General features: G+C 52.8%; 1 protein-coding gene across 2 annotated transcripts; it reads left to right on the top strand.

The window, feature by feature from the left end:
• The first annotated feature begins 812 nt into the window (after positions 1-812).
• Slc35c1 (solute carrier family 35 member C1) lies at positions 813-7,748 on the top strand. 2 transcript variants are annotated; one of them, XM_075961468.1, is made up of 3 exons: positions 813-1,046; positions 2,284-2,813; positions 5,875-7,748. In XM_075961468.1, exons 2-3 carry the CDS (start codon positions 2,315-2,317, stop codon positions 6,432-6,434), a joined length of 1,059 nt encoding a protein of 352 aa, XP_075817583.1. In that variant the 5' UTR covers positions 813-1,046; positions 2,284-2,314; the 3' UTR covers positions 6,435-7,748. The 2 variants fall into 2 exon arrangements, with proteins under 2 accessions (XP_075817583.1, XP_075817582.1); XM_075961467.1 differs by lacking the exon at positions 813-1,046 and having other exon boundaries at positions 2,140-2,813; positions 5,875-6,581.
• Positions 7,749-10,516: the final 2,768 nt, after the last annotated feature.

Raw genomic sequence — 10,516 nt, 5'->3', positions numbered from 1 at the left:
CAGCTTCTCAGATGCCACAGGGACCTCTCTCTCCTAATGGAGCGCTTGCCCCTTCAGGCTGGACAACTGCAACCAGTGCCACTCCTGTCCTGGTGGAGAGCGTAGCTGTCTATAAAAACCAACAGATCTAAGCTAAATGTCCTTCAACTGATCCCTACCCTTTCCCTGGCTGTACTGGGATTGAACCCAGACCTTGTACATGACAGGCAAGCAGTCTAACAGAACTATACCCACAACCTTTTATCCGTGTCTCTCGTGTGTGCCCACACCTGCCTTTTATTTTGGGACAAACGCTTCTTATTTTGAGATACGGTCTCACTAAGTGGCCTTGAATTTTCTCTGTAACCCAGACTTTTTATCTTCCTACCGCAGCTGGATTACAGGCCCTTTACCACGAGGCCTGGCTAATAGAGTATTATTTGAAATATTTTAAACACGACATCTTTATGGTCAACCACACAAGGAACAAGACTGAAACCCCAGGGAAGCCAGCTCGGCCTGGGACAAACTTGCCCGCCCAAAATTGGTGCTAGAAAGAAAGCACAGACAAGCCAGTCCTCCCAGCTCGGGAGTAAAAGACCTAGAGCTGGTGCCCTCTCAGACCAAGTCCGGGGGACGGGGAGCGGTACCCTCCTCCGGTAGTGGTGGCAGTTCCCCCACCCACGCCCTTCTGGAAGCATCAGCTTGGACCCGCAGAGCCAGGAATGCAGCCTTGTCAAGGGGCGCGCCAGCGATGGTAACAGGACTGAGGAATCCCAGTAGGGCTGAGCCGGAAGGTGGGAGACAGGGTTGTTCTTAGATAGAGGAAAGGGGACTTCTGGCAGGGTTCCCGGGGTAACCGCCCCACCTCGCCCAGAGCCCGACGTGGCGTGCGCTGGGGACAGCGAGCAGGAAGTAGTACGGGGGAGCGGCTTGGGCAGCGTTGCAGGTGCAGACGAGGGCGGTGCTGCCAGGTACACCCGAGGGCACCGCGGGGTGAGCGTCAGGTCCCTGAACCAGCCAGCAGCGCGCGCCAGGGCTCCAGAGCCGAGTCCAGCGGACCGACGGTATGTTCTGAAAAGGGAAGGAATCCCGGACGCGGGATGCTGCATTGGGAGCCTCAGAGGCTGTGGTCTGGGAGTCCAGAATGGACTTCATCTGGTGGAGGCGAGGTGGCTTCCGGCCTCTGCTAGTGCTGCTGGGGTCTCTGGGACCTTGGGCCCTTCCGACTAGGTTTGGAAAGGGTGAAAATGGAGGGAGGGGGAGGGAAAAAGGAGAGGACTGCAACAAGGTCTTCCCAGATAGCCTGGGCTTCAGGAGCGGGGGGTGTCGTGGCGCAAAGGGCTGTTGCGGGGGTGGTATTTTATTTTCTGGGAAGATGGTGTAGAAGCAACTGACCAAGTCTAGGCGATCTGAAGAGGCCAGGGGAACAGACAGCGAGGGTGGCGGGGCGAGTGACAGAGCCCTTCCAGGAAATGGGAGAGGCTCCAGCACCTGCGAACCCTTCCCTGTCCTCCGGGGCTTCCCAGAAGAAGAGGGCAGGACCACGGACACAGGTGCAGACGTGCCGGCGCCCTCCGGCTGGCGATGGTGCGCGCTGTCGGCGGCCGCGGGAAAGGCGAAAGTCCCGGGGAGCAGGGCCCTTTAAGGCTGCCCGGAGGCGTGTCAGGAAATGCGCGCTGGGTCCGCCTCTCCCGGGACACGGCCCCGGACCTGCCAAGCTGAGCCGGAACTCGCACTGGCTAGCGGCCTGGGTGAGGCCTTGCGTCCGCCACACCTCTGTCAGTGTCCCTCAGGTCGCCTCCCTGAGCTCCGTGGCCTCCCTGCAGCCCGCTCTCCCGTAGGCTCGGTGAGCGCTTCCGGGCGCTCCTGCAGCCCGCCCTCCGCGTAGCCCAACGCCTCCCTCTCGGTGCTCTGCTCTCCACGCGGTCCGCGTCCTGTTCTTTCCTCCTCCACCCTGCCCTCTGTCCCTTTTCCTTCCTTTCTCCGTGTGACTCGTCCCTATTAGACACCAGCCCCCTGTCTTCCAGCCGGCCATGGCTGTTAAGGCCCACACCCTTAGCTAGTCCCTTCTCCCTTGCCTGGGTCTTGTCTCATGACCCCTCCTCTGGGAGCGAGCGCGATGTGGAGCGGTGCATCTGGTCAAATCCGTAAGCAGAACTTCTTCCAAGACCGAGGGGACCGTTAGGTCACCCCATGTGACAATTGAAGGCTGCACCCACAGACCCTATCAGCTTGGAGCCCTGTAGACCAGGGAATGTTTCTGGTCGTGGGGTGACCCAGCTCTTCTGCCACCATGAACAGGGCCCCCCTGAAGCGGTCCAGGATCCTGCGCATGGCGCTGACTGGAGCCTCTGTGGCCTCCGAGGAGGCCGATGCAGACAACAGGAACAAGCCGTTTCTGCTGCGGGCGCTGCAGATCGCGCTGGTGGTCTCTCTCTACTGGGTCATCTCCATCTCCATGGTATTCCTCAACAAGTACCTGCTGGACAGCCCCTCCTTGAAGCTGGACACCCCTATCTTCGTCACTTTCTACCAGTGCCTGGTGACCTCGCTGCTGTGCAAGGGCCTCAGCACTCTGGCCACCTGCTGCCCTGGCACGGTTGACTTCCCCACCCTGAACTTGGACCTCAAGGTGGCCCGCAGCGTGCTGCCGCTGTCGGTGGTCTTCATCGGCATGATTAGCTTCAATAACCTCTGCCTCAAGTACGTGGGGGTGGCCTTCTACAACGTGGGGCGCTCGCTCACCACAGTGTTCAATGTGCTCCTGTCCTACCTGCTGCTCAAACAAACCACTTCCTTCTATGCCCTGCTCGCGTGTGGCATCATCATTGGTGAGTGGGGCCCGGGACAGTGGGGAGCGGGATGGGAGGCGAACTGAAGTCCTAAAGGTCAATGCTGTGGGCACCTTTACTTTATCTGTAAGTTCATGGTCCCTTGCATCAGCAGTCAAAGGAAGAGCCCTGCAGAAAACAACTTCCTTGTGGTCACTCAGCAAGTTAGGGACACAGCCAGGGTGAAAGTAATTATGTTAGCAGCAACTACAGTGAGTACAACTGTCACTGCCTGCATGCTTAAAGTGTGCCAGGCACTCAGATCTAAGGATTGGATTCTCAACTAATCCCCATGACAAGGTAAAATATACCTGCATTTTACAGAAGGAAAACCAAAGCACAGAGAGGCTATGTAACTCGACCAGCATCACACAGCTAATCACTGCCCTAGCTGGGATTTAAACATAAGCAGTTACCTCCACAGATCACACCTTGACCACCATGCCGCTGTTCCTTCTCAAGAGCTCCGGGATCCTGATTGTCTGTCCAGTGTTCTTTTACAAGGACAGCGCATATTTAATGAGCTCACTGTCTCCCTCTGACATTGCTACCTTGAGGTAACATCTGAAATAGTGGGTAGATACATGTCTTAAAATTTTTTCTTCCTTTGTGTGTGTGTGTGTGTGGAGGACACCGCAGTGTATGGGTGGAAATCAGGACAGTTTGAGAACTGGTCCTTTCTGCCATCATCAGGATTGGCACAAACACCTTAACCCATCTTCCCAGACACGAATGATCATTGTACATGTAGCATCCTTTTTTACCCAGAAGCCCTCTGGGTGGTGGCATCCCTGTAGTCACCACCATACAATGGAGGAAACGGAAGCTTGGAGAGGCTAGGCCCCACAACTAAGACAGTCTGGGATGCCACACTCTCTGGCCTGTGTTTCAAGCCAGTCCGCTTTGTTCCCGCCCATTGAAAGTTAGCACAGTTCAGTCAAACACAATAACTACAGACCAAATGTGCTTTTAAATTAAAGTCAGATGAACTTTTAAACATCTAGCTCCTCAGCTGCAGGAGTTATAGCCTGGTTCTGTGACCGTCTTTGCATGTCCGGTAGTCATGTGTAGCTTGGGCTCCTGGCTTGGGCAGCATGTGTTAGGGTCTGGCACTGAGAGTGTGGCTCTGACTGCTAGTTACAGAGACCAAGGCATCGGCTCCCTCAGAGTCCGACGGACAGAATCATGACCTTCATTTGTACCTGCTCAGGTTCTTTAGTTTGTCTTGTTTGGCCTACTTTCTCTTCTCTGGTGTCCCAAAGGCCCAGGCTAGGCGCTCTGGATGTGGGGACCAGGCTGATGCTCACATCTGCCCTAGAAATGTTCCCCAGGCTGAGCAGACTCTGAATCCGGCAGTTAGGGGTCTGGGCCAGAGAGGGGCAGGTAAAAAGCTGTCAGCACTGGGTGACTCCCGCCTGCCCTCACACTTAGAACACCCTAAGAGAATAGTATTCCTTACTTCCCCTTTGACCTACAAGGTGCCCTGCCAGGGTTGGAAGGGATGGGCCTCCTAGGGGGAAATTTACCTGCAGGAAGGTACAGTCACTAGAGAACCTGCGCCCAGGGCCCCCGAAGTCACAAGTTGCTGATAGTGAGGCAGCTGAGAACCATGACAGTCTGCCTGGGTGGCATGGGAAAGTGGAACTCTGCTGCCCCCAGAACTGGCCTCCTCTGTTGGGTCTCCCTTCCTTCCTCCTGTGAGGGAGGGCCCATCTCTGATAAGGGCTGTGGGGTTTCCAGAGAGAGCAGGGAGCAGGAGGAGCCATCTAGGCAGGGCTTGCAGAGAGGCTGCCAGAGTAGTGCAGGCTGGGAACACACATTTGAATGAGTACAGTTTTCCTGAAGGGGATGGGAGCCATGGAGGAAGATCATTTTAGTTATAAGACAAAGAGTAGGTTGGTCAACATGGAAGCAAGAATATGGCCCCAATTTTTACAGATGAAGGAAATTGGAATTCATAGAGATTAAGTAATTTCACCCAAGTAGCTCAGCTTTAAGACTTCAGAGCAGTCAGAATCCAGATCTCACTGATGTCTACGCTTGTCCTCCCATTCTGTGTTGCTGATCCCTGTGGCAGCAGTAAGCCTCTGCCTTGTGGGAATGCAGGATCTAAATAAAGAGACCAGAGTGCTGCCAGGGGCAGGCACCTACCAACCAGGGACAGGCACCTACCAGCCAGGGACAGGCACCTACCAACCAGGGACAGGCACCTACCAGCCAGGGACAGGCACCTACCAGCCAGGGACAGGCACCTACCAGCCAGGGACAGGCACCTACCAGCCAGGAACAGGCACCTACCAGCCAGGGACAGGCAAAGAGCATTGTGTTAAAGGACAGAAAACAGGAAAGTGGGAAGAGGCCTGGATGATCTGGGTGGATGTAGAAGCGATCCCCCAGAGAGCATGGCTTTGACTTCAAAGAATGGCAGAGTCCCTGGAAGAAGGAGCATGTTTTGGATGCAGCTAAACAGCTTTGTATTGTGGGGAGCTGAGAGGGAGGGAGGCTTGAGGAAGTGCTAGCCAGATGTGGGAAGCCCAGTGCTGTGGCCTGGGGAACCAAGCAGGCTCTTTGGACAAAAGATGACCCAGGAATAAGTAGAGTCCCCAAGTGACTCTCCAAACAGCATCTGGCCAGGAGCAACTCTGACCTAAAGCTTAAACTGATGGAGCCAGAGCCAAGGCTTAGAGTCCTGTCACTTGCCCAAGGTCACTTTAGCTACCAACTGGCCCTCCTCCTATAGAACCGATACCCCTATAGGACATCAGGTACCTGTCTGTCCTACAGCCTTCATTACAGTGATCACAATTGTAATTTGAGAGGTGACAGGGTCACACTGTCCTTTCTACCGTCCCCTCCTGCTAGATTGTGCCTGGAGGAGCTGCGGGGCTGCAGGTTCTGGGTTCTACTCCCTCAGCCCTTGTTTGGTGCCAGCATTAGACTTTGATTGTGTTGACGATGAGGTAAGGACCACGGAACAGTCTGAACCATGGTCTCAGAATCCTGTCCCTCGCCTCCTATCCTTATCCCTCTTCACCTTGCCACTCTTCTTTCTCTGCTGCAGGTGGTTTCTGGCTGGGTATAGACCAAGAGGGAGCTGAGGGCACCCTATCCCTGATGGGCACCATCTTCGGGGTCCTGGCCAGCCTCTGCGTCTCCCTCAATGCCATCTACACCAAGAAGGTGCTCCCGGCGGTAGACAATAGTATCTGGCGCCTGACCTTCTACAACAATGTCAATGCCTGTGTGCTCTTCTTGCCCCTGATGGTTCTGCTGGGGGAGCTCCGTGCCCTCCTTGACTTCCCTCATCTGGACAGTGTTCACTTCTGGGTCATGATGACGCTAGGTGGCCTGTTCGGCTTTGCCATCGGCTACGTGACAGGACTGCAGATCAAATTCACCAGTCCCCTGACCCACAACGTGTCGGGCACAGCCAAGGCCTGTGCACAGACGGTGCTGGCCGTGCTCTACTATGAAGAAGCTAAGAGCTTCCTGTGGTGGGCGAGCAACCTGATGGTGCTGGGTGGCTCGTCAGCCTACACCTGGGTCCGGGGCTGGGAGATGCAGAAGACCCAGGAGAGCCCCAGCTCCAAAGAGGACGAGAAGAATGCCATTGGGGTATGAGCTCCTGCAGGGTCAGCTGCTGTGGCCCTGAGCACTGTTGTTTACATCCTCCTCGGAATGCGATCTAAGAGGAGCCAGGGTCTTTCCTGGTAATGTCAGAAAGCTGCCAAATCTCCTGTCTGCCCCAATGCATTTTGGGGAATCCCTACTGGGAGTGGCACTCCTTCCTGCCTCCTTCTGGGGCCTGTCTACCTCCATATCGCCTCTGGGGTTGGGGCCAGCTGCAACCTTACGGGGCTGGATTGATGAAATAATGTCTTGCCTGCCGCACAGGGGAAACGGGTTATGACCCCGCTATGGCTGGTTGAAGGGAGATGGATGGCCCCACATCTCTGGGGTCCAGGGCAGGTAGAGCGGTTGCTCAGGTGCTGTTAACATCAGGAACACCCCGCCCGCCTATGAAGGGAGGTGGGAGCTTGGCCGGTCTGCCCTCTTCTGTGTGGATGGGTGTGGCAGACCCATCCATGGCAGCTGCACCCAGGAGTGGCTGCTAAGAAGTGTTCACCTCTGCACTCCTTATTTTCAGCTTTAGAACAGGGGGAGCCACCCATCTTTGCAGATTAAGTAGGGTGATGAGCCCCTCTGCACCCCCTAACCTTGGCTTTATGTGCCTGGCTTCTCTTGGCCCAGCTCCCTGGCCATACTCCCTTTCTGTATTCTTCTCCATCACTGCCCCCCCAACACCTTCATCTCTATGCAGGAAGTGGGGTCTGTTCCCGTGTGCTTGGACCCCCAAGTCCCTGTGATAGTAAGAGACATTTATGTTTTCTGAGGCTGGGGCTAAAGGAGCCAACTGGCTCAGAGTTGGCCCATCTGGCTCCTGTCACAAAATAGTCCAGACCAGGTGGCTAAGAACAGAAGTTGGTTTGTAAGTTCTGGGGCAGCAAAGCCCAGATCAAGGAGCTCATAGACCCAGTGGTTCAGAGGAAACCCCTTCTGTGATAGAAGCACAGACAGGCTGAACACCAGCCCCATTCATGAGGGTTCTACCCTGTTACCTGATCACCCCCAAAGCCTTCAATATAAGGACTCCAACATGAATTTGGAGACAGAAGCACTCAGACCATAACCCCAGCACCACACCCTCCTAACCTCAGGGTAGCTGCCATTCCCCTAATCCCTTCTCTTGGGCCTTTTGTGCCCCCATTTCCTTGGGGGTAATTTCTGATGTTTCTATTCCTGTCATAAAAGGATGGGGAGAATGTGTCCAGCCTGTGATTCCTACTTCCCACAATCCCAGGTTCTAATGAAGTTGGTGGGGCCTGATGCCCCGAGTTGTATGTGATTTAATTAAAAAAAAAGAAAGAAAGAAAACCAAGACCTAGCATGTGTGTGGACTGAGTGAGGGACACAAGGCTCAGTGGGATCTAGAAGCCAAGTCTGCGGGGACCCAGCTACAGCAGGCAGCCTTCCCGAGCCTGCAATCTCTTGGGACAAGGATTCTCCATACACCTACCCTGGGAAGTGGGTGGCCAGAGTTCGAGTCTCTGTTAGCATCAACTGCTACTGGCTGTGTGCTTACTGAGGGCAGACGGTCTGTCACTCATCTCCACAGCCATTCCTACTGTGGGGTGAGCCATCACTGATGCTCCCATTTTACAGATGAGGACACTGAGGCTCAGAGAGGCTTGTGTGGAAAAAAGTAGCAGAATTCAGACGGAGAGCTGGGCCTCCTGCAGTGCCTTGGGCTACCACCAGCTACAGTGCTTGTCACAGGGCAGATGCTCAAAAGAATGCTTGCTCCCTCAGCCTAGAGACAAGAGGTCTTTCTCTCGGATGAGGAAGAGGGCCAAAGCTATGTTAACTTGCCTGACCACATACCTGACCAACAACTTGAAGGAGGGAGAATTACCGTGACACCCAACTTCAGAGTGTCAGTTCACGACAGTAAGTCATATGAATGAGATCCAACTGTGTTGGGTCCTTGTGATTCAGTCACTCCTACCAGAATGCTGGGTTGGGGGGTGGTGCAGGCAGATGCCGAAGGCAACGGAGGCTTTCTGAGGTGTGGTGTAGGCTACGCATTTCTGCGCCCATGTTTACCGGTGAACCTTGAGTGGAAAAGCCCTGTGGAGGATACACCCTGCAAGTCAGTAGCCCTTCCTGGCAGTGGGTGAATGCTGCTACCCTGTGCCCTTCTGCAAGGCCAGCAGAACCACCCAGCCCTCAACATCTAGAGGCACTACCGGTCATCGTAAGCCTCTAATATGCAGCAAGAGAGACCTAGCACACTAGCCTAGGATACGGGCTGTATCGTCTGAGGGAAACTGGGGTTCCTTATAGAACTGGAGGGTCTAAGGAGTCACACTGACAAGAGGTCAGCCGTCAGAATCCTGTAGCCAGCAACACCCTGTGAAGGTGCTTTATTCTCACATCTGCGTGTCTGGGGATGGGACTGGGTCACCCAGACGGCGCTCCTGCTGAGACACTGCAGCAGGTTGAGGATGAGACCGTAAGCCTACAGTAGACCCTGACAGGTAAAAAAAATGAGGCCAAAAACTGCTTTAGTTCTTTTCCAGGCTTGATCTGTCTTCGCTCAAAACTACTATTTGTCGGGGGCTGGAGAGATGGCTCAGTGGTTAAGAGCATTGCCTGCTCTTCCAAAGGTCCTGAGTTCAATTCCCAGCAACCACATGGTGGCTCACAACCATCTGTAAAGACATCTGGCGCCCTCATCTGGCCTTCAGGCATACAGACAGAATATTGTATACATAATAAATAAATAAATATTTAAAAAAAAACAAACAAACTACTATTTGTCCTTAAACTTGCCCAAATCCTTTGCTTTGCAGTGGAGGAAAATAAGGTATAGAAAGGTTAAAGGGAGTTTCTGAGCTTGTAAAGCAAAGTACTGGTTTCACCTGAAATAGACGGGTTTACCCTGGTCCTGATCTAAATGCCTTCCACTAGCTCCAGGTCAGAAGCTGATAGATGTGTGTGTGTGTGTGTGTGTGTGTGTGTGTGTGTGTGTGTGTGTGTGTGTGTGTTTTCACTCATGCATAGGCCAGGGGTCAACTTCGGGTGTTACTGTTCAGGAGCTATCCTCCTTATTTTATGAGACAGGGTCTCTCCCTGGGACTTGGGACCTATGATCCCACAAGGCTGCCTAGAACAAGTCCCAGGAATTCTCCTGTCCTCAGCTACTTGACTGATTATAACCACACATGTCTATAAGACTTGCTTCTGTGTGGGTTCTAGGATTGAACTTGAGTCCTCGTGCTTGCCTAAGGACTCTGCCTACTGCGTTATCGCCCATCTTCACTCATTTAATTTATCACTTTACTTGCAGACACCACTGAGTTTCGCTGTCTGGAGGACCAGTCTCCAGCAGCACAGGGCTCGCAAGGAATCCACAGAGTCTTTGGGGCTAGGGAAAGACACTCACACTTTCTCTTGATGGTTTCCTCCAGACCATTTCTTTATTCCTTTGTATTCTGAATTGTGTTCTCCAGTCTCTTTTTAATCACTATCCAGAAATGTCCCTTCTGTTTCTCTTGATGTTTTCCTTCTCACTCATTTTAACTCCATCTTTAGTCTTTCCCTTACAGCTTATAAACCCCAACTAAATCTTTATTGGGCAATATAAAAATTGCAATGTGTTTGCATTATGTTTTTCCAGTGAATGATTACAATGAATACAAGTAAGAAACAGCATGTTTTCCACATCCCTTACATTATTACACACTTTACATATTACAGGTGAAAACCAATTATCCTAAGAACCCATGTACATTCACGTCTAAGTAACTAAGTAACAGAATGTGAGCGAACAGGGTACTTTTTCTCTGCCAATCCTTTTGTTGGGCAGGCCGCATATGGCGGTTATAAAGAAAGACTCGTCACTGCATTATTTATCTTGAGAAGCTATCTTGAAAGAAATCTTAGAGGAATCGCAAACCTAAACTTTTATGCATGAAAAACAATCAGTCAGCTCTACTTTAAGTCTTTAGAATATATACGCACTCATCAATAGTTTGTATATCAGGAGATCGAGGGCGGAAAAGGGTATAAGGAATTAATCATCACCTTTGGTCATCTGCCAGTCCTATCAAGAAAGGTACACCAGCTTTGTTCTTGTTCCC

Source organism: Microtus pennsylvanicus, chromosome 2 (genome assembly GCF_037038515.1).
Source record: "Microtus pennsylvanicus isolate mMicPen1 chromosome 2, mMicPen1.hap1, whole genome shotgun sequence".
Lineage (NCBI taxonomy): Eukaryota > Metazoa > Chordata > Mammalia > Rodentia > Cricetidae > Microtus > Microtus pennsylvanicus.
The sequence above is the reverse complement of the archived record's forward strand: the minus strand, read 5'-3'. Positions and strand labels throughout refer to the sequence as shown.

Bases quoted from the DNA above. Each gene is read 5' to 3' on its own strand.
- Slc35c1 (XM_075961467.1), top strand. From the start codon at position 2,276: ATGAACAGGGCCCCCCTGAAGCGGTCCAGGATCCTGCGCATGGCGCTG. The intron at 2,814-5,874 runs GTGAGTGGGGCC...TCTCTGCTGCAG, and splicing joins CGCGTGTGGCATCATCATTG to GTGGTTTCTGGCTGGGTATA.